General features: G+C 36.2%; 1 protein-coding gene across 2 annotated transcripts in view; it reads left to right on the forward strand.

Annotated features, from left to right (window-relative positions):
- Positions 1-2,033: 2,033 nt before the first annotated feature.
- The window catches only part of CENPJ (centromere protein J), a 44,900-nt gene continuing 22,168 nt past the window's right edge, over positions 2,034-24,765 (forward strand). For both annotated transcript variants that reach the window (XM_027877558.1, XM_027877559.1), the window contains exons 1-8: positions 2,034-2,136; positions 3,385-3,508; positions 4,792-5,106; positions 6,052-6,193; positions 11,824-11,926; positions 12,058-13,681; positions 14,661-14,793; positions 23,651-23,816. In XM_027877558.1, coding sequence (XP_027733359.1) covers positions 2,062-2,136; positions 3,385-3,508; positions 4,792-5,106; positions 6,052-6,193; positions 11,824-11,926; positions 12,058-13,681; positions 14,661-14,793; positions 23,651-23,816 — 2,682 coding nt within the window. In that variant the 5' untranslated portion in view covers positions 2,034-2,061. The remainder of the gene's footprint in view (positions 2,137-3,384; positions 3,509-4,791; positions 5,107-6,051; positions 6,194-11,823; positions 11,927-12,057; positions 13,682-14,660; positions 14,794-23,650; positions 23,817-24,765) is intronic.

A 24,765-nucleotide genomic window follows, 5' to 3' on the forward strand; every position in this document is an offset into this window, starting at 1 on the left:
ATGCGTCTCTTCATACTTAGCTAAACTGAACCTCATTGCTAGAACCATGTTTGAAGCCTTTCTATCATGGTAGAACCTGCAGAGTTTGTACTCTGCTGACAGTTGGGTTGTCTCCATGTTGTGTATATTCAGAATAGGACTTTGTGGAGGGGGGTGTGTGTACATACATACATATGTATATATATCTTCATCTATATGCCTTTATATACTATGGATATATGTATATATGAATACATATATACACCACACATTTTTATGCCATATATCCATATACTATATCCAAATCGTATCTGTATAATATATATACACAGATGTATATAATATACATATATCCATGGCTACTGTTGTTTTATAATATTGTCTTTCATAATGGATTGCAGTTCCAGTTCCAAATGGATTGATGTGTGTGTGTGTGTATACGTACTCAGTATATGTAGACATAGATACAGATATAGATATGTATATATATATGCATATGCACACATACTGTTGTTTTATAGAATTGTCTTTCATAATGGTTTGCAGTTTCAGGAGAATATTCAGTTTAATTTATTGGAGCATCTGATAGATTCAATTATGCAAATATTATTATGTGAATATTATATGCAAGGTATTATAAGAAGTACTGGGGGTTGAAAGATGGAAAAACTGTTCCCAGCTCAAGGAATTCATAGTCTAGTATTGGAAGGGGGAAAAAAAAACATGTTCCCAGGTAACTCTTATACAAGGAGGAATGGGAAATATTTGTAGGAGTGGTCAAACAAAAGGGATAAGCTTTTCCAGAAGTAGTTCTTTTAGGTGGGGGTTCAGAGTAAGGCTTCACGAAGGAGATGGCACCAAAACCCTATTTTTTTTTATTAATTTATTTTGATTTGTCAACAATCACTTCCATAAGCTTTTGAGTTTAAAATTTTTCTTCTCCTCCCTTCCCAAGGTGGTGCGCAATCTGATATAGGCTTTACATATACATTCCTATTAAACATATTTTCACATTAGTCATGTTGTAAGGACTAATTAGAACCATTAGGAGGAACCACAAAAAAGAGGAAACAAAACAAAACAGAAGAAAAAAAATGGCAGATAGTATGCTTCGATCTGCATTCAGTCTCCATAGTTCGTTCTTTGGATGTGGATAGCATTTTCCATCATGAGACTTTTTTTTCTTTTTGTTTTTTTGCATTTTTGGTGAGGCAAAGTGACTTGCCCAGGGTTACACTGCTAGTAAGTGTCAAGTGTCTGAGATGGGATTTGAACGCAGGTCTTCCTGACTCCAAGGCTGGAGCTCTATCCACTGAGCTACCTAGTTGCCCCCATCATAAGACTTTTGAAGATGTCTTAGATCCTTGCATTGCTGAGAAGAGCTGTCTGTCAAAGTTTACACATTTTTTTGTGGGGGGGTTGCAATGGGGCGAAGTGACTTGCCCAGGGTCACACAGCTAGTATGTGTCACATTTGAACTCAGGTCTTCCTGAATCCAGGGCCAGTGCTCTATCCATTGCGCTGGCTAGCTGCCCATCAAAACCCTATTTTGAAGAAAAGGATTTCAACAAGCATATGATGGGGCTGGATGCTTTCTATTATAACAGCTTTAACTGATGTTTTTCTCTCTGCAGGTATTGAATATCAACAGTCAGATGTAACAGCTGTGTGCTACAAGAGCTTTGGCGCTATTTTAACTTATTAGTGCTTCAGATTACAATTTTCCTGATGCCCACTTCTTCAGAATTAAATAGTGGGCAGAATTTTTTAGCTCAGTGGATGTCCAGTCCTTCCCGTGCTGGTGTAATACTGAATCGTGGATTTCCTAGTTTGGAAACAGGGAGAGAGAATCAATCAAAGGCAAATACTTCCTCCAGTTTTACTGTTAAAAGCACAGATTTTTCAGATGGCTGCAGTTTTCTAAGTGACGACTCACTTAATGAAGAACAGATACTGGATTCTAAAAGCCCTTATAGAGTGCAGTCAGATACAATTGAAACACATGCAGTCTTTCCTCACACTAAAAAGACACAACAATTATTGATGTGCAAAGATGCTCTGGGCCACTGGGAAAATGCCAGAATGGATATTGAACCTAATATGGGCAATGCCAAAGAAGCAGCTTATAGAGATCCACTTTTCAAGAAACTTGAGCAGGTAAACAAAATATTTGGCTAGATGTATGGATTATTGTAGGTTTTGTGTATGTAGTTTTTAAATGCAATTCCTCCCCCCAAATTTAAGGGTCTTTTTTTTTAAACTACAAAGAGTATTAAAATTACAGGGTCACTGTTTACTTACTTTTTCTTTTTTTTTGATTTGATTTTATTTTTCAGTTCTGAATTCTCTCCATTTCCTCTCCCCTCCCCATTGAGAAAGAAAGAAAAGCAAAACTTGTTACATATATGTATCAAACAAAATAAATTCCTCCATTACTCATGTCTAAAAAAAAAAAAATCACTTCAGTTTGCTCTCAGTCCATCACTTCTATATCTGGAGGTGGATAGCAAGTTTTATCATGAGTCAGGGTCACTGTTTATTAATAGAAAATCTCTATCCCTTTTCAGAACACACATAAATAACTGTTACAAAAAATTAGTAATTTGTAACATCAGCTATTTTGTTTTTTTCTCTTTATACTTGGAATAAACACTCAACTATTAGAGAGAGTCATTGTACCAAGGGGTATTAGATCTTTCCTAATTATTTTGACTTGCTAGCTTTGGGCCAGTAGCTCAAATGATTACATGATGCTGTTCAGGACTAGGTCATAAGCTTCCTACCTGTATAGTCCAGATTGATTTATTCAAAGGAAAGATTGTTGCCATGGACTTTCCCAAAAATAGGTGTTTTTGGTTCCAAAGGGTATGGTATGGGTCCAGTACAAACTTACAGCACTTATGTGCAAATTGCTTCATCTCTTTGGCTCTCAGTTTCCTAATCTGCAAAATGAGGGGAATGAATTCAGTTATCACCAATATTCTTTTTAGCTCTGATGACCAATGCCACTATGATTCTATAAATAGAATTAAAAAAATTATAATTAGAATTCCTAAGATAAAAATTTAAGACAGATTAAAGAAAAGTTGGCAAAAACTGTATTATAACATGGAAAATAATTAAAAGATAAGTGGACCTACTTAGACCATTTTAGCAATAAGAGAATAGTACAATTTGGTCTGTTACCAAGATTGAGACTAGAATTGACGCAGTTACATTGTCAGGTTGTTGCTTTGTTTCTAAAATGATGGAGGCACACTTAAACATACCTGATGAATCCTTTTTTAAAGTCTTTTTCCTGAGAATGGGGAGGTTTGGGAAGGAATAGAAGAGTACTGAAGAAGAGTCAACAGGGCTTTGTGAAGAAACATCAGGTTAATTGAACCAAAACATGTATTTGAAAAGCTCAAAGAAGTCCAACAGAAGAAGCAGGAGGAACTGAAGAGGCAGCAATTAGAACAGATCCAGAGGCTCCTGGAAGAGCAAGAGAAACTACTGACTATGGTGTCTGGGCAGCAGACACCCTCAGGTAACACAGCAGTCATATATGTGACTCCGTTTACAAAAATACTTTATGTTCCTGATTTTCTTTCCATTATAGTGTTTTGATAAAAGGTTATCAGCATCCTTTTTTCATAGATACAATAGGTACCGTGGCAATAAAAATAATAGATTAGAATCTGGGTTCTTTTTGTTGAGCTGTAGAAAGGTACTAGAATTGTGTTCTGACAGTTTTTATGTTGTAAGTTATAATAAATGATACACATAGAGAATCTGTAATAAGGTAAGTAGCTTCACTGTAATATGTTGTGTAGTGTCTAGCAGAAGGTAACCAGGAAAGAGAGGTCTGGAAACCAATCTGTGTTTAGAACAATTAAGTAAAATGGGAATGTTTACTTTGGAGAAGACTTAGGTGAGATATAATAGTGGCTCAGCTGTATGAAGGGATATCAAAATAGCTTAAACTTATGTTTTCCTTGAGGGCAACTAAAACTAATGGGTAAAAATGATAGGAAAGCAGATTCTCGCTCATAGTAAGGAAGAATTTCCTAATGAATAGAGTTGTGTTGCAATTGTGTAAACTCTTCGCCACTTGAATTATTCTGGAAGAAACTGGATTATCAAAAATTGCTACATTAGCCATGAGGTCGGGCTATTTGACCTTTAAAATCCCAACTTTGAGATTCTATAAATAGCACAGGTTATAAAGTGGGTAGGACACGTTTGTGATTGGTAGTATTACCTTTAGGTTTAGAGCATCTCCCACTCTGACTTCCAGATGCATATGGGGTAAATTGGGAGAGTAGTGGGGATCCCAGTAGCTCAGGAAGTGGTTGTGATAAGGTTTGCCTTGTTTTGATTTGACATGTGCCTGAGTTACTAATATGGCCCTTGTAGAGAATCTTTAGTAAGCCATATATATCTTTTGAATCCTCAGAAGCATAGAATTAGGAATTTTGGGGGTATTCTTAAATGGAGCATTCTTTGCTGCATCGGGAAATGATTGAGTATACAGAACTAAATGCATTTTCAAGGATGTGCTACTGGAAAAAATATACCTCATTATTGAATAATGCTTATTTTTCCTGAATGTGAGTACTAGCAAATATATCCCTAATTAAAATCACGTAGAACTTTGTGTTCAAAATGCCAGCATTATTGTACATAACTTATTTTATTAAAATGTCCCTTTATTTGTTATTTCATTTCTGGGGAGGTAGATGGGTGGAAGGGACAGAGTAGTAGGAGTAGATTAGTAAAATGAGAAGATTTTTCATAAAATATTAATTTTACTTTTGTTTTCCTCATAAGGCTTGACTTTACTATCTGAAGATCAGAGCCCCAAATATGAAACTTCCATTAATTCTGCTACTGTACACAAAACAATGCCTTTCTTGTCACATATGTACCAGAATCAAACCAGAGAAAACACTCATGGTCCTGAAATTTTATCTTGTGGTTCTGTACAAGAAAGAGAAATGAATCCATGCGTGACTATGAGTAAGGAATGCCTCTTATCTTCAAAAGGTGGTAGTACTTCTCCAGACTTTTTTCATGAGGCACAATGTTTAGAAGCATGTGTAAAAACACAGAATGATTTGAAAGAAGAAAATAAAAATATTACAGGTGAGCTATCTTTTGAAATTAGTGCCTTTTATCTAAATAGTATTCTGAATTTCATTTTATATTTATGTATAGAAATGCCAGTGGGCTACTACGTGATAGAATTCTTTTCTAATACTTTTGTTTTGCCACCTGCTGCCTCCCCTTGTCTGTCTTTCTGTCCCTTCCCTTCCTGTTCCTCCTCCACTTTCATGTGCATATATGCATGCGCGCACACACACACACACACACACACACACACTCACACACTCGCATACAATCAAATATTCACAGTATATTTGATTACAGTAGCAAGGTCCAATATGCTGCAGAGTCACTGAATTTGGGCTGGGCATAGAACTGGCCAAAGGTTTGTGACTTTACCGCTAGCATTTCTAACAGACAACGATTTTAAACTCTCTGTGTAATACAGGCTTTTCCAAGTAAGCTCACTTAGGACAGGATAGACACAGTTTGAGTGTGTGTAATTGTTTTTTTTTTTTCTTTTAATCACATAAGAATAGGACAGTGTGGTAGAGTAGGCACTGACAGGATTTAATTCTAGGCCTAGCTCTGCTCCTTACTAGCTATATGTCTTCCAAAGAATCAGTTAAAATCTCTGAACTTTGGTTTTGTAATAGCTTGCATTATCTTTAATACTTGTTAGGATCACATGAGATGATATATGTGAAATCATTTTGTAAACTAATATGCTATTACTAAAACCTTGAGAATTTTTGTTTCTTTGGTACTGGTATTATGTGATTTCTTTTTTGGTTTGATTTGTGGCCTGAGTCCATTGGTGTTCTGCCTTTGGGCTGAGCATGCTTCCAGTGTATCGCTCTGCTATATCTGAATATTTTGTACAATTCTAGAGTTATAAGAACCTTTATTTTGGTTTTATTTGAATTTGAAAGTTTGTGACAGTTTGCATATCTCCAACTAAATATTTCCCAATTCATATCGTAGGGGAAAGTATACTACCATGTTGGGAGAAAATGACAGAACAGTTACCAGAAGGGAAAGAGGTTACAAACTCAAAAAAACCTGGTGATTCCTCTGATATTAACAATGGAAGAAAATTGTTAGCACTGTCTAGTATTGAAGAAAGGTATCTATGTTGATTAACACAGATATTACATGTGTTTTTATTTGTAACAAGGTACTACAATTAAATATGAGTTATTTGTTAAGTGGTGGAGAATCCTTTTACTTAATCATGAAAAATATGTTCAGTTAAAAAGCATTTAGTATGTACCTACTTTGTACAAGGTATTATGCTGGGTACGAAGAGATTAAAAAGTAATACTTATTTAATTGGAAGAATAAAGTCCACAGACATAAGTATAATGCCAGGTAGGGTATCATAAGGGCTTGGGAGAGAACACTTTTACCTGGGCTATTAGGAAAGAGCTATCAAGAAGAAGTTGTAACTAAATTGAGTCTTGAAGGAAGAGAAAAATTCTAAAAGGTGGACATATGGAGGGAGTGTATTTTAAGTATGGGGGTGGTGGGGCAGGATTGCATGTGTAAATGTGTGACTCATGGGAGATGGCAATTAAAGTTCTGGGAACAATTGGTAGTGAAGTTTGGTTAGTACATAAACTGTAAAGGTAAGTAGTGTGAAAATAAGGCAGAATGGTAGGGTTCAATTATGGAAGAACTTAAATTTTAGAATAAGGAGTTTGTAGCTTATCTTCTGGGCTAGAACTTTTTTCATCATGCACTTCATTAGCCAAAAAAAAAAAGTTTGTGCATGTACCCCAATTATGTATTTACTTATATATTATTTACATCTACTAACATATTAATAATTATGTCCCTTGTAAAACTTAAAAATGGATGTGATGACACTTTATCCTAGAGTAACTAGGGAGCCACTGTAGTCTTATTGAATAGAGAAGTAACATGGTCAGACCTGCACTTAAAAAAAAAATACAACATTTTGGCAGCTGTGTAGAGAATGAATTGGAGGGGGACAAATTTGAGAGAGAGAAATCATGAAGGAGGTTGTTGAAATAGCCCAGCTAGGAGGTGATATAGTCACAACACTGTAAAGGTAGAGTGATGGAGATGTGAATGATGTTGTAGAGATGGAAATGACAGGATTTGATACCTGACTAGGTATGTGGGGTGAGGGAAGGTTAGATGTCAAGGAGAATGGTAAGGTTGTTGGTATGCTTCTTAGAAATATGGAAGTTTGGTAGAGAGTTGAGTTTTGGGAAAAGAGTAATGAGTTCTGTTTTAGGTAAGTTGAGTTGGAGATGTCTTTGGCATCTCCAGGTCAAAATGTCAAATAGGCAATTTGCAATGTGGGACTAGAGTTCAGGAGAGAGTCAAGCTGGTTACATAGAACTGCATAGTGATGATGAGAAAACCCACAGGAGTTGACAAAGTTACGAAGTAAGAGCTTGTACCAGGTGAGAGACCAGGACAGAGGCTTGATGAACACCCAAGGTTAGGGAATGTGATATGAATGATGATCCCACAAAGGTGTGGTCAGATAGCTAGCAAAATAAAGGAAGAAAGCAGTGTCACAGCAACATAGAGAGGAGAGGATGGCCAATTGTGTCCAAATGCAGCAGAGAGGCATTGTTAAAAGGATGAGAATTAAGAAAAGAACATTAGATTTGACAATCAAGAGATCACTGATAACTTTGGAGAGAGAACTTTCATTTGGGTGGGGGGTTAAGGACAATGGCGTTGAGATCCTGGGAGAGTACTTGGAAAGATAGATAGTGGTGTTTCCCTCCTCTTTCCCCCAGATATAGAGAAGTTCAAATGAGTGATGGCCTGTTGGGGAAAGATAATACAATTACTATCCAGCCATATTTAAATATCCTCGCTTACTCTTTTCCATGGAAAAATGAAAAGTGTGTGGGGGGAGGGTAAGTGTGGGGAGAGGGTTGGAAGGGGCTTACTGTTCCCTGTTCTGGAATATGAAGCCTGGTGCTGTGGTGATCTGGGGGAACTGGGTGTGGGATTACTAGGGACAGTGGTGTTAGAAATTATCCTGTGCGACTTTTTTAGTGGCTTGGGCTGGATTAGATTTTATCTTGTCTACCCTGAGGAGTCCAGACCCAGTGAAGCCACAGGTTAGCTGTGGGAAGGAGTATTGAAGAGAGTCATGATATTGTGTAAGACACAAATTCATTTTTGGCTATGGCAGGGGAGGGTGAATTGTAACCCACATTCCCACCCTCTTGTTGATCACTCACCCCTTGGGGCCATTACATAGCCCTCACTTTGGTGACCACTTCTCTAGGCCATGAGAACCTCGGAAGGCTTTTGAGCAGAGGAATGAAGATAGTCTGAAAGATGACTTGGAGAGGAAAAAGACTGGAGGTGGGGAAACCAGTTGGGAGACTAGAGTAGAGAGATAGATGTCTGCACTTATTATCTCTATTTCCTCCCTTCTCACTGTCTCCTCAGTTCTTTGCGATCTAGATTTTGACCTCATAATTAAACTGGAACTACTCTCTAGTGTTACCAGTGATCTTTTAGCGACCAGTTCTGATAGTATTTTCACAGCTTTCTTGACCTATAGTTAGTTATATGGTTAGAGGTGGCTCTAGTTGACACTCTTGAATTCCCTCTCCTCTTGACTACTGTCTCCTCTCTGGGTGTCTGTGACACTGTTCCCTCCCGGTTCTCTTCCTTGTGTGACTTTTCTTTCTCAGTCTCTTTTGCTGGCTAATCATCCATATCACGGCCTTTAACTGTCAATGTGTCCTGGGCCCTTTTTCCTCCCTACTCTCTCTGGCTTGGTGACCTCAATAGCTCTCATAGATTTAACTGTCATGTCTAGGTTGAGGACTGCTAGATCTATCTTCTTCCCCCAGTCACTCTCATTATCTTTAGTCCTGCATCATTGCTTGTTTATTGGACACTTCAAACTAGATGCTCCAGATGCATCTCAAACCTAACCTGACCAAAGCAGAACATCTCCCTGTTGAAGGTGCCACCATTCTGCCAGTCATCCAGCATTGTAATCTTGTCAGGAAATTCAACTCCTCCCTCTCCCTCATCTGTTCACTCAGTTGACAGATCTTGCCATTCCTCCTTCCACAGCATCACTCCACTCACATGGCCACCACCATGGTTCAGTATTTCATTACCTCTTGCCTAGATTATTGCCAAGTCTCCTAACTTCTTTCTCTGCCTCCATGCTATTTTCTACTCTGCAGCTAAAGTATTTTTCCCTAAGTATAGACCCAACTATGTCCCTTCCTTATTCATTCGACTGTAGTGGTGCTCTAGGATGATAAATGAGCTCTACAAATTAGCTTTTAAAACACTTTACAACATGGTCCCTTCCAGTTCCTTATTGGACATTTTACATCCTCCTGCACTTGGTGATCTAGCCAAATTGGCCTTTGTAATGGCTGTCCTCTATGCCTGGAATATACTTTCTTGCCTCTGTTTCCCAGAATCTCTCTTTTTAAGGTACAGCTCAAGCACCCCCTTCTACATGAAACTTTTCCTGATCCTCTCCAGCTGCCAGTGCCCTCTCTCCCTCCCTTCTTCCCTCATTACCCTGTATTTAACTACTTCCTAGTTATTCTGTCTCTACTTAGATATGTACTGGTTATTTTCCTTGGAAGTGCCTTGAGATCAGGATTTTTTCATTCCTTGTGTTTGCAACCTCAGGTTTTTGTATAGTGCGTAGTATTTAGTAGTCACTCAATAAATGCTTATTGATTAGGTAGATGCAGTTAGATGTTGTCAATGTAGAAATGACAAGACATGATAACTGAGGGAGAGGGAAGATGATTGAGGTTTCAGGTCTAAATGACTGGCTTTCCATATGAATGGGGAAACTGATTCTTATGAGAGAGGGACTTAATCAAGATCATACAGTTATTAAGTGGTTAAGCTGGGATACTGTCTTCCCTCCCTATGAGATCAATAGTACAAGTATGATTCTCTTCATTATACTCACAGGGAAACTGACAGTAAAAGATTGGCCGAGGGTTGAATGGGACAGCCCTTGAGTCCAGATCTTTGGACTTTAAGTATAGTTCTCTTTCTTTTTTACCATGCTGCCTAGCAGATTCAGATTCCTGAATAACAACTATGAAAATGGATGGCTAGCCCTTTTCCAGGTACTAATCTATCAACATGATATTTTCTCTGTCATTTTATCTGCATAACTGAAAAAGAAAAGTTCCTTATCAGGAATTTTAGTAGGAGCTATAGTTCCCTGGCTTCCTCAGTGCTGAGGAGTCTGTAATTAGGCATCATTCACAATGAAGTGTTTCTGAAATGAGAGGAATCCCTCCAGTCCCACAGGGTTGTTGGGAGGTAAAAGTGAGAAACGTATTCTCAAAACTTTGCAGACTTCATAGTGCTCTACAAATGGTGGTGGTTATTATTTTTGGGGTGGTTATTGTTATTGTTACTATTATCATTTTCTAAAGCAGGGGTTCGTAACCTTTTTTGTGTCACAGACTCCATTGGCAATTATTAAAGTCTTCCCTCCCCATGATGTTTTGTTTTTTTTTTTTAATTCATAATTGTAGGAAATACTAAATTTCAGTTAGAGGCTAGAGAAAATAAAGATGTAATTTTGTTTCCATCCAAGTTCACTCGACTCCCTAAAATCTGTTCATAAATCCTGGTTAACCTCAGCTGTAGAGTCTTTAGATATCTTGAGAATAACTCAGCCAAAATAGAATAAATAATGACAACCACAACAAAAAAATGCTGAGAGACTTGAGAGATTCTTGGTGCCATAAACAGCAATAGGGAACTGGGGAGAGAGTCACAGCACATGAGCAGTTCATTCAGTGTTAAACAAGTGTGAGTTTAAAGTGCTGGTGGAATAGCCAGAGAGGTCCAGAGGGCAGTTAGAGCTGTGGGACTGCAGTGTAGGGACAGATGAGGACTAGCTATATTGATTTTACCACGTATAAAGGTGATAACTAAAGTCTTTGAACCAAGTGATAACTGTCAAGGGACAGGGAACAGAAAAAGAGAAGAGGGCACCAGACAGGACACTTAGGAGAAGATGATGAACTTCATAAAGAAGAATGAAAAGGAGTGTTCAGATAGGTGGGAAGAGAAGCATGCGAGAGCAGTGTCACTGGAGCCCTTCAGAGGGAAGCAGTCAGTTGTGTTGAATATTGCAGCAAGGACATCTAATGATGCTGTTTTCTCTTAACTGATTTTGCTTTTTGGCATAAGGTTGAGTATGAAATGATGCTTATTATTAGCTTGTGAAGGAGATGGCAGATTTGGTAGTTTTGGCATTATGCAAATAACATAGTATAGTATAGTCAGTTTTTTACTTGAGAAGAATGCCTAGATTAAATAATCTTAGATATACAATTTCTGTCATAAATCTTAGACAAAATCCTTCTTTGGAAAAGGAAAAGCAGAAATATAAAAATTCTCATATTTGGTAGCATTTTCCAATTTTAATTGACTAATCTAGCTATAAATCCTAACAGGATGGATGATTAAACAATTCTGACCACAATGTTAAAATGTTCACCTTGAAGTGATATCTTTTTATATTTCTAAAGGTATAATGTATTATATGGACTCATTGTGATCTATTGTGTTAGAGTATTAATGTATCAGATTTATTAGATTTTGTTTCTTAAAATAATTTATTAAATAGTAAATAACCTTATAAAGTTTAAAACTTAGGGCTCTTAGAAATTTCAATGTGGCACTTAATGTTAAATGTTTTACCATCAGGATTTATTTGCATCATAATTTTATTTTCATTATTAGGCCAATTAAAACTGCTATTAGAGAAAGGAAACAGACATATGAAGAATTCTTAGAGGAACAGATTCAGGTAGAAGAACAGGAACTCAAACAAAGGCAGCTACAGGTTAGCATTTCAGATGTTTTGATTAAAATATCTCAAACCTTTAAAAATTCATCATTATTGTATAACTTGCTTTAAAAGTAACGTGACTATTATTCAGTAATATAAATAATTAATTTGTTTTTTATTTTTAGGAAGCAGAAATATCATTGCTAACTAAAGCAATACCAAAACGACCATTCTTAAAACGAGGAGAAGGCCTAGCTAGGTTTACTAATGCTAAATCTAAATTTTGGAAATCAAAGGAGAGTAAATTAATGATTCATCAAAGCATGCCAGAAGAACAATCTGTATTTAAAGCAGACAGACAACAAATGCAGCGGAAAACTGCCCTTGTAAATAAGGAACTAGTTACAGAGATGAAAAAGAGTAATCAAGTCAGAACCAAGACCAGTTCTACTGTAATTTCTCAGAAGTCAAAAGTACTTAGGAGTAATAATGGAAAAATTATTTCTCCATCAAAAATGAAAATGCAAATTGGGAAGAAATTTGATGGTCAGTTTAGAGATCAGATAAAATTAGAAAAAAACAGTAAGTCAGACCGTAATAAGGAAAATATACCAGAGTGTACAAAACCCTTTGAAATTGGTTGCAAAGTCAGAAATAAGCCACAATGCTTGGAAAAGCCTCTTATTTCTACGGAACTGACCCACCCCACCTCTGTTTCTCAAAGCTCTATGGGTCATATTGTAAAAGATCCAGAATTTTCTTTTGAAATTTCATTTCAGAAGAAATTAGACAATTGGGAAAAGGAAAAAGAAAAGGAAAACTTGGAGTTAGATGAATTTTTGTTCTTGGAACAGGCTGCTGATGAAATATCATTCTCTAGTAATTCCTCATTTGTATTAAAAATATTAGAAAGAGACCAGCAGACTAGCAAAGATCACAGAATGTCTTCTACCCCTGTCAAATCAGGGCAGCAAGTGAAAACAAACATAACAGATATTGTTACTTCACATAACCAAAATAAAAAATTGGACTATATTAAACAAGATGATAAGAATATATGTGAAATAACAAAACATCTTGAATCAAAAGCATTACCTCTTAGTTTGAAGGAACAGACCAGCAAACTTGGCATAAAAGCATTTCAAACTACTACTTCTGAGAATCAAATTAAATGGAATGTAAGTGAGGATGAAGATGATGGGAACAGTGCTATCAGCAGTGACTTTGAAGAGCAGCTGGATAGCACCATAAAAGCAACAAATAAAGATACTAAGAAGTTTTTCAGCAATAGTAGAGAAGATAATCCAGAGAAGGATAATGGTAAAGGACCATTCAGAGACACCAGGAAGGAGGGTAAAAGCAGGGATATTGATCTGGATTTGTCAGATAAAGATGACAGTAGTGATGAATCCATCGTGGTAGAAAGCATGAATGATGAAGTTCCTGAGGCTTCAAGAAGGGCATCATGTACAAATACTAATAAAATTGACTTTGATGATGAGAGAACATGGACTGACCTTGAAGAAAATGAAAGTAAACATGACATACTGGGGAACGAAGATGTTAATGGGCTTCCATTGATGGACTATTGTAGTAAAACTGAAATAGCTAATTTGGACAAAGCAATAAAAAGGAAGGTTGCACCCATAAAGAAAGGAGATGATTTATGTAAATCCACTAAGAGTGTAAGTCCTCCTCCTACTTCTGATCTGATGATGAAACTCTTTCCTTCCCTGAAGCCTAAACCTAAGTCAGACTCGCACTTAGCATCTGAATCCGAATTAAATAAAAGCCAGGAACAACCACTTGGTAAGTCTTAATATTATAAGAAACTAAAGATTTATCAGAATGCCATAAAACCTAAATTTATTCTGAGATCAGATATTTGAAATCTCAAGCTTTCCTTTCACTGATGTATCATCAATTTGAAAAACATTTTTTGATTGCATACTCCCATGTAATGTGCTATCGAGGTATCATCTCACCAGAGCTGTACAAGTTATAATCTGTACAACCCCTGTGGAGCTTACTGTCCAGGAGGAGACATACATAGGTACAGATTACTATAGGACAATGTCAGATGTAGTAAGGTATCAAGAAAGTGTTCCAGGAGCATAGTGGAAGGAAATTCATTTAGTAGATCTTACCCAAACATTGAGATAGTCTAGTAAAAGGGTTTAGAAGAAAATAAGAGTGGAAAGACATGGTTTTTTACTTTTCTAATTCCATGTGTTAATATTCATTCATATGTAACCCAATAATAGTCTAATACTTTCAGTTTTTGCCACAAAGGGGAAGTTTGAAGGAGTACTTACATGTAATTGTATTTCACCAGCATTTTCACCCTAGAGGAACATGAATTCCAGTTTTCTAAAGATTTCTGCCTTTGTACAGCAAATTTGAGAGATGAGCATGTGTATTTGTGTGTGTGTGAGAGAGAGAGAGAGAGAGAGAGAGAGAGAGAGATAGAAGGGACCTGTTTGCCTACAATATTAAATCATTAGATTTTGACTGTATATAACTTTAGTACCCAGAACAGTGTGGGTGATTTATGATAGCATTTTTCACATTCTGAGGTGGAGTAATATGTTTCTTTTTATATTTAGACCTTAACGTACTTTCTTTAGGGAAATTAAGCCAATTTTTATTATTTTTATTAACTGTAGCAGAGCTTGTAAGTGATTTTAACTTTAAAGTGCCTACACATTGTTACCATTTAATTATGGCAAGATATTACTATAGGTTTTCTAATCACAACTCAGCATTCATACTATTTAATATGTTGTAGGTGATAGTGTTCGCTCCCAGATTTTAAGAGACAAAGTTGTTGAGTTGGAAACAGAAATTGAAAAATTTAAAGCTGAAAATGCATCATTAGCTAAGCTCCGCAATGAAAGAGAAAGTGCCTTAGAAAATCTCAGGTAAGTTTGTGAATTTCTAGAGTGTAATCAGAATGTGATGCATTGACTAAGGGTAGTTCATGTTATTTTCACTAGGAATATACTTAAAAGCAATTAAATCTTGGAGTACTGCTGAATGTTTGGTGGCCAATAAAAACATCAAGATTTCTCCATGAGGATCTAGTGATAATTTGGTTTTTCACCTAGGGCAATGGTTATCTTCAGTACTTGTTGAGGATTTTTAATATTTAATCTTACTTTCTTATTAAAGGAAAGGGTCCGATATTTGAAATCCCAAGCTTTCCTTTCACTGATGTATCATTAATTTGAAAAACTTTTTTTATTGCATTCTCCCATGTAACGTACTGTCGAGGTACCACTTCACCTAAGATGTACAAGTTATAATCTGGGCTCACATAATACCTGGAATCGGTGTTCTGGCCTCTTAGGATTCATTGTTTAAGCATAAAGATTGAAAAGTACCTACCCCTTAACAGCCAACATTTGTAATAATGTTTATTATGTGTCAGGCACTGGACTAAGCACTTTACAATTATTATCTCATTTGATTGTAACAATGACCCTGGAAAGTTGGTGTTATTATCTCCGTTTTATAGATGAGGAAACTGAGACAGGGGTTAAGTGACTCGCCCAGGATCACATAGCTAATGAATGCTTGATGTAGGATTTGAAATTCAGGTCTTCCTGACTCCAGGCTTAGAGCTTTGTCCACTGCTCCACCTAGATGTTTAATCCGCTTTACAGAAAAAGTAAATATATAGTTTTCAATGGCAACATAACCTATTCTTAATTCCTTCGATCTTCTGATTTTACAGTAACAGATTATTTTTGTATAGTTGTATTCTGTGTCTATACATTCTTTCCAGTGCTGCTTTTTTATTGGGCATTATTTTATAGACATAGCCACATTTCTGCATATTCTTCATCTTATTCAGCATTCTTTATGTCAGTGTGTATAGAGTATTCATTTTTACATTTACTCTGTGCCAGGCACTGTGCACAAGATAACACAATGATCTCCACCTCTCAGAGAACTTACATTATACCAGAGACAGATATTAATGGGCTATAGTCAGTTGAGTGATTTTCTAATCATAAAAAATTTAGGTTGTTGGCAAGCCTTTTTTTGTATTATTAGAGTGAAAATTATGAATGTCTTTTTTTACATTTAATTTTTATTTCATTTTTCTCAGTTACATGTAAACAAAAATTTTGAACTTCTGTTTTTTAAAATTTTGAGTTCCAAATTCTCTCCCTCCTTCCTTCCCCTCCTCCGTCCTTGAGAAGGCAAGCCATTTTACATAGATTATGCATGTGCAGTCATGTAAAACATTTCCATATTAGTCATGTTGCAAAAGAAAATGCAGACCAAACAAAACAAGAATAATAAAGTAAAAAAAGTATGCTTCAGTCCGTATTCAGACTCTATCAGTTCTTTCTATGTAGGTGGGTTACATTTTCCATCATAAGTTCTTCAGAATTGTTTTACATCACTGTATTGCTGAGAATAGTTAAATCATTCACAGTTGATCATCATACAATATTATTGTTACTGTATGCAGTGTTCTGATTTTGCTCCCTTTGCATCAGTTCATGTAAGTTTTATAAGTCTTTCCAGGCTTTTCTGAAAACATCCTGCTCTCTCTTCTCTCCTCCCTCCTTGAAAAGATAAGCAATTTGATTTTGATTTTACAAGTGAATTCATGCAAAACATTAACATATTAGCCATATTGCAAAAGAAAACACAAAATAACAAAAATAAAGGAAATATAAAAAAGTATGATTCAATCTGCAGAGTTCATCAGTTCTCTCTCTAGAGACATACAGCATTTTCCCTCCTGGGTTCTTTGGAATTCTCTTGGATTATTGTCTTGATCAGAATAGCTCAGTCTTCCACAGTTGATCATCGTATTAATATTCCTGTTACTGTGTAAAATGTTCTCCTGGTTCTGCTCACTTCACTTTGCATGAGGTAATATAGTTTCCCAGGTTTTTTCTGAAACTATCCTGCTCACTATTTCTTAGAGCAGAATCATATTCCATCACAATCATATAACACAACTTGTTCAGCTATTCCCCAATTGATTGGCATCCCCTTGATTTCTAATTCTTTACCACACCAAAAAGAGTTGCTATGAGTATTTTTGTACAAATAGGTCCTTTCCCTTTTCTGTGATCTCTTTGGGATACAGACCTAGCAGTGGTATTGCTGGGTCAGAGAGTATGTACTGTTTCTTAACCCTTTGGGTGTAGCTCGAAATTGTTCTGCAGAAGGTTTGGACTAATTCCCAGTTCTACGAAGAGTGTATTAGTGTCCCAATTTTTCCATGTCCCTACCAGCATTTGTCATTTTCTTTATCTGTCATGTTAGCAAATCTGATAGATGTGAATTAGTATCTCACAGCTGTTTAAATTTACATTTCTCAGATCAGTAGTGAATTAGAGAATTTTTTCATGTGATTATTGATAGCTTTGGTTTCTTCTTCTGAAAACTGTCTGTTCATATTCTTTGACCATTTATCACCTGGGGAATGGCACTCTTGTTTTTTTTTGTTTTTGTTTTTTTTAATAAATTTGGCTCAGTTTCCTATATATTTGAGAAAAGAAACTTGCTGCAAAAATTTTTCCCGTTTCCTGTTTTCTTTCTAATTTTGACTGCCTTAGTTTTGTTTGTGGGAAAGCTTTTTAATTTCATGTAATCAAAATTTTCTATTTTACTTCCTGTAATCCCATCTGTTTCTTGTTTGGTCATAAGCTCTTCCCTTATCCATAGATCTGATAGGTACATTTTTCTATATTCCCTTAATTTATTTATGATATCACTCTTTATGTCTAAGTCATTTATCCGTTTTGACCTTATCTTGGTATAATGTGTGAATTTTGGTCTGTGCCTAGTTCCTTCTAAACTGCTTTCCAGTTTTCCCCAAAATTTTTGTCAGATGTTGAGTTTTTTCTCCAAAAGCTTAGATCTTTGGGCTTATCAAACATTAAATTACTATGGAGATTTATTGCTTTGTATTGTGTACCTAATTTATTCCACTGATTCACCATTCAATTTCTTAGCTAGTACTAGATTGTTTTGATGATTACTGCTTTGTGATATAGGCCATCTTCCTTAACACTTTTTTTTCATTGATGCCCTTGATATTCTTGACATTTGCTTCACTTCTGATCTTAATGAGGAAGGCATCAAGTTTATCCCAATTACAGGTAGTGTGTCCTTGATTTACTTATATTTTAAGAAAGGCTCCATTGATTCCTGTGCTTTCTTGTATTTTTAAGGAATGGGTGTTGCATTTTGTCAAAGGCATTTTCTACATCTATTGATATGATTGTATCATTTTTGTTGTTACTCTTATTGATATGGTCAATTATGCTGATTTCCTAATATTGAACAACCCTGTATTCCTGATATAAATTCCACCTTGCCATAATGTATGATCATCATGATATATTATTGTAATCTCCTTACATTTTTGCTTTGATACTCATAAAGAAATTGGTCTATAGTTTTTCTTCTCTGGTTTTGCTCTTCCTGGTTTGGGTATCAAAACCATATTTGTGTCATAAAAGGCATTTGATAGGATTCCTCCTTTACCTATTTTTTCAAATAGTTTATATAGTATTGGAATTGGTTATTCCTTAAATATTTGGTAGAATTCATTTGTGAATCCATTTGGTCCTGGGGATTTTTTCTTAGGTAGTTCATTGATGGCTTGTTCAATATCTTTTTGTAAGATAGGGTTATTTAAAAATTCTCTTTCCTCTTCTGTTAATCTGGGCAGTTCATATTTTTGCAAATATTCATCCATTTCACTTAGAATGTCAGTTTTATTTACATATAATAACTGGGCTAAATAACTCCTAATAATTGCTTTAATTTTCATTTCATTAGGGTACATTCACCCTTTTCATTTTTGATACTGGTAATTTGGTTTTCTTTTTTTTAAATTTTTTTTACTTTTGGTGAGGCAGTCAAGGTTAAGTGACTTGCCCAGGGTCAGACAGATAAAAAGTGTCAAGTGTTTGAAGCTGAATTTGAACGCAGGTCCTCCTGACTTTCAGAGCTGGTGCTTTATCCACTGTGCCATCTAGCGGCCCCTGGTGTTCTTCCTTTTTTAAAGAAAATTAAAATAGTTGATCTGTTTTGTTGTTGTTGTTGTTTTTCATAAAATCAGCTCCTAGTTTTATTAATTCAGTGTTTTTTTTAAATTTTAAATTTAAAATTTTTTTAAAATTTTCACTTTTTTTCTCTCCTTTGATTTTCAGGATTTCCATTTCTTTGTTTAATTGGGAATTTGTAATTTGTTCTTTTTCTAGTTTTTTTAGTTGCATAACTAACTCATTGATCTGCTCTCTTTTATGAATGTATGCATTTAGAGATAAAATTTTTCCCTATGTACTGCTTTGGCTGCATCCCACAAATGTTGGAATGTTGTCTCATTGTTATCATCTTAAATGAAATGATTGTTTCAATGTTTTGTTCTTTGAACCCTCATTCTTTTTTAGTTTCTAAGTTTTTTGTTTTTGTTTTTGGGCAGTGGGGTTAAGTGACTTGTCCAGGGTCACACAGTTAGTAAGCGTTATGTGTCTGAGGTCAAATTTGACCTCGGGTCCTCCTGAATGCAGGGCCGGTGCCTATCTACTGCGCCATCTAGCTGCCCCTAGTTTCTAAGTTTTAATCTATGTTTCCATGTCCCTTTACTAAATGTAATTTTTTATCGCATTGTGGTTTGAAAAGGGTGCATTTAATATTTCTGCTTGTCTGTATTTGGTTATGAGGTTTTTATGCCCTAATACATGGTCAGTTTTTGTGAGGGTGCCATGTACAGATGAGAAAAAGATATACTCCTTTCTATTCCCATTCAGTTTTCTCCAGAGGTCTATTATATCTAACTTTTCTAAATTTTATTCATCTCCTTGACTTCCTTTTTTAATTTATTTTATGGTTAGATTTATCTAGCTTTGAGAGAGGAAAGTTGAGGTCCCCCACTAGTATAGTTTTACTGTTTCCTCCTGTAATTCATTTAACTTTCCCTTTGAGAATCTGGACGCTATAGATGACATTTGTTGCATATATGTTTAGTATTGATATTACATCATGATCTGTGGTTTCTTTTAGGAAGATTTAGTTTCTCTGCTTATCCTTTTTAATTGGTTCTATTTTTGCTTTTGCTTTGTTTGAGATCATGATTGCTACCCCTGCCTTCTTCATTTCAGTTGAAGCAGAATAGATTCAGCCCCTTAATTTAATTTTGTGTGACCTTTTCAAGTGGTTTCTTGTATACAACATGTTGTTGGAATTCTAGTTTCTAATCTTTTCTGCTGTCCACTTCTGGTTTATGGGTGAGTTTATCTTATTCACAGTTATGATTACCAATTGTACATTTCCCTCATCCTATTTTCTTCTGTTTATCCTGCTCTCTTTTCATCCTGTCCCTCTTCTAAAGTCTGTTTTGTTTCTTCTTTTTTTCTTTTTTCTTCCCTTTTATCACACACCCTCCTTCTCTCATCTCTTTTGCCTCCTACAACAGGGAACCATTGAATAAGATAGATTTCTGTTACCAATTGAGTATGTATATATATTTTCCCTTTTTGAACCCCTCAGGGCTTCCACTTCCTCTTGACCAAAAGAGGTCAGCCTATGACCCAGAAGTTGGTATAGACAATGAAGCTGCCAAACAGCATCTGTTCCTGTGTCCAGTGTTTGCACAGGGGTACTCTGTAATCTCTTTCTGACCAGGTGCCAGGTTCGCTGTCTCTGACTTGAGAGCTCCTGAAGCTGCTGCTTTCTGTCACCACCACCTAATCCTACCACTGGTTTCATTCACCTGGGCTCCCGGACAGCCTCTTCCCAGGTGTCACAGATCTCTATTTCTAATCTGTCTTGCTTGGCTTTGCAGAATGTCCCACTGTGACCTTTAGGGTCTGCCACTCCAGAATTTGACTTGTGGTGTTATTTTAAAGTTTGGAGGGGAATGTTGAGAGAGCTCAGCAGAGTGTTTCTGTACTCTACCATCTTGGCTTTGCCCCTGGAAGTCGGTAGGCTCTTAATAAGTGTTTGTTGACTGACTCTGCCTCCTTTCCTCCTCAGAGGTTCATTTGATCTGTACTTCTCATTCAGTCAAAATTCTGGTAGCTGTTTTCTACCAACTTCAGGGACAGTCCTCTTCTTTTTTCAATGTGTTCAGTGCTTGGCTCAGTCTTTCTCACCTCTTCATCTCCTGCCCTCATACTAGGAGACTTCATATATACTGACTCTCCCTCAAACACTCTCTCTAGTCTTCTTATTCCTTTTCTCCTCCTTTCCCTTCCCCATATACTCTGAAATCCAGTAACACTGGCCTTATGTTCCTTAAACAAGATATCCCACCTCCTGATCCCTGGCATTTTCACTGGCTGTACCCCACATGTGGAATGTTTTGCTTCCTCATCTCCACTTACTGGCTTTAAGACCCAGCTAAAATCCCTCCTTCTAAAGCAAGCTTTTTCTGATCTTCCCTTAATTTTCTAGTGCCTTCTCTCAGTTGGTTATTTTCAGTTTATCCTGTTTATAGCTTGTTTGTATATGGTTGTTTGCATGTTCTCTTCCCCATTAGATTATGAGCTTCTTGAGGGTAGGGGGACTGTTTTTTGCTTTTCTTAGTTACTCTACACTTAGTACAATGGCTCCAACATAATAGGCACTCAGTAAACAGTTAAGTGAGTAATCCTAGAGAAGGAATCAGAAAACTCTTGGCTCTGGATTTCTTCTTCCTGGCCCCATCAGTTGATGACCCATTTCGCAGCTGAGTGGAGGGTAGATTGGAATAGGGAGCAGATGATGTCAAAAGACTATTTCAGCCTTCCAGGTGAGACAGGTGATAGGGGCGTCTACTAAGGTGCCTTGCTGCATTGTGAGTGGAGAGAAAGGGATATACATAGATGTTGTGAAGGTAGAAATGATAAGATTTGGTGCATTGGATAAGTGGGATGAGTGACAGGTAAGTTGAGGATAACACTGAGGTCAGATAAGAATATTGTTGTACCTTCAACAGTAATAGGGAAGTTCAGAAAATGGAAAGGTTTTGGACATGTGAATTTCAGATGCCAGTGAGACATACAGAATGAAATGTTTAATAAGTAGATGAAGATGTGGGTTGGAGCTGAGAAGAGAGACTGTGGTTGGATATATAGATTTGGCAATCCTCTGCATAGAGATGATAACCTGTGGGAGGTGATGAGATCACTAAGTAGAGAAGAGAATCCAGGGAAGAATCTTAAGAGATACCCACAGTTAGGAAAGATGATAAACCAGGTTAGATGTCCAAAGGTATTTGGTGATGCAAGACTGTAGTTTGAGAGACAAGGGCTAGAGATATAGACACAGAAATGTGTTTAAAAAAATGTATACTCACACACACACATATATATGTGTGTATAGATCTCTATTTATCTTGTATATTATATACACACATATATACATATACACATATCTTCCCATTTTACAGATGAGGAACTGAGGCAGACAGATGTTAACTGATTTGTGTAAGGCATACAGATAGTAGGTATCTAATGCTGAATTTGAACTCATGTCTTCCAAATTCCAGTTTTGATGCTCTATCATGCCATCTTGTTGCCTTATAAAAGTATATATGGGTGGATTCATGGAGGGCTTTGAATTTGGATTCATTAAGTAGTGGTAAGTCACTGAAGGTTTTGAACTGGTAGGTGACATCTTTAGAAAGATTAATCTGGTAGCAATGTGTAGGATAAACAGAATCCCCAGTATTATTAAGTTATTGCAATGATCTAGGTGAAAGGTAATGAGAACTAAAGTAGGAGTGTGGTTGTTTGGATTGGAGAGAGGGGGAGGACAGACTTTGGGATAATACAGTATGAGAAACAGGTCTTAAAGGGCAGGGAATTGGGTAAATTAGTGGGGCAGGCTTTCTGTGTTCTTGCTTCCCCATATAGTGGTGTGGCTCAATTTGGAATGGCAGATTCAGTATTGAACAAGGGATAGCAGGTGTATAAAACAAGCCTGTATAAACTTGCTTTCTCAGAACCAGCTTATGGATAGATGCTGGGTTCTAGCATCAATGGACAAACTAGAGGCAGATCAGGCCCCAAAATACTGTTAAATCTTATAACCCGGGAAGCTGCTATTTTAAAAAGGCATCTTTGCTGCACTTTTCATTTAAGAATAAAATATACGTTTGATTGGCTAGCAAACTAAAGGTCATTATGTAATGATGCCATCTTGAAGAATGACTATATATTTCTAGCCTCATTCTTTAACTTTTGTTTTGAGTAGGAGACATTATAAAGTTAAGCGACATCATAGATATATAAAATTATGTACATATGTATACACATAACAGTTTTAGAGCAGGAAGGATCCTTATAGCTCATTTTGAATTTGAAGAAAACTAAGGCTAAATGAGAATAAATGACTTCTTCAAAGTCACACAAACAAAGCCAGAATGAGACCCAGGTAATCTCATTCCTGGCCTAATATACGTTTACACAGGCAAACAAAAATGAGAAGTTGCCATTGCCTTATTCACTTGGTTATGTTGTAGAGTTCATAGCCATGAATTAGAAGTTCAGAGACTATCCAGAGGGAATGTCAGCTTTGTATGGTAACTGTTATCATTAACTGTAGCTCAGTTATCTAATATCCTAATTCTGGTCTCTTATGATATCTGATATAGCCGAGAATATTACCATATTCACATAATGTTTGTCTCATGTTAGTTCCCTGATTTTGACATTGCAGGTTGTCACTTAAAATTCCTTATTGATTTGACATTTGGATTACTCTACTGGATATTTATTCTAGGTGATAAGATGTATTTGTATTTAATTAATTTAGAAAGGAGATTGCAGACTTTGAGCAGCAGAAAGCAAAAGAATTGGCTCGAATTGAAGAGTTTAAAAAGGAGGAGATGCGAAAGCTACAAAAAGAACGCAGAGTTTTTGAAAAGTACGCTGCAACTGCAAGAGCAATTCCAGATAGAAAGGAGCGTGAAGAAATTCAGGTATGAGAGCTCATCGTGGCACAAACATGTGAGCTGTGCAGAGTGCTCGAAGTTGTATTGATAGACCGATAATCAGAAAATGTCAGGAATATATTGTTATAGAATTTTTGTTATGGATCTACAACACAGGATTCATTTGCTAATCTCAATCATTTTAAGTGTTTTTTAAGTATGATGTCAGAATTCTAACTAAACATACTCGGTGCAATATGGTACTTATAAAAATAATTAATAATTATCTCTAGCACTAACTAGATAAATATGATATTTTTCTATGTAAAAGCCAGGAAGATGTCATAGCTGCAGATTGGATAGCATGTACACTGAAATAAGAATTGGTTCATTTGATTCTCATTGTGCAACTGTAATCAAGCTGTAGCTCAGTTATTTAATATCTTAATTCTGACCTCTTATGTATATCTGATATGACTGAGAATATTACCATATTTAACTCAGGCTTTGGTGTTTTTATTTTTATTAAAAACATTTTCCATTGGAGTTCTGTTTCTGTGCATGGAGTTGACCATTGATTCTTTTAGATATGCCAGTGGAGCATAAACTTTGAAAGGTCCTAGAAGGACCTTCAGATATGTGCCAAGTGATATATCAACTGTGTGTCTGACTTCTGATGACCAATCTAGCCAAATGTTGAGTAATCACATCACCAAAACATTTGATACCAGGTGATGAACTTTTTTGGCTGTGGCAGCCGAAATGATAGTCTATTGAGGTGTAAAGCAGTTGTTAATCAGTGGATGGAATATAGATGCTCATTGAAATAATGGATTTGTTTTTTTGAAGTATCAGTGTTTCTAGAAGGAGATTATTAAAAAGCAGAGTTGTAATTGCATATAATGCTTATATCTTGGCTTTTTTATAATGTCATTTAAGGCAATGGTTTTTATAATAGAAGACAGTAATAGTTTTTCACTGAATATAGTTTCTTATT

Source organism: Vombatus ursinus, unplaced genomic scaffold, assembly GCF_900497805.2.
Source record: "Vombatus ursinus unplaced genomic scaffold, bare-nosed wombat genome assembly UNPS02014813.1, whole genome shotgun sequence".
Lineage (NCBI taxonomy): Eukaryota > Metazoa > Chordata > Mammalia > Diprotodontia > Vombatidae > Vombatus > Vombatus ursinus.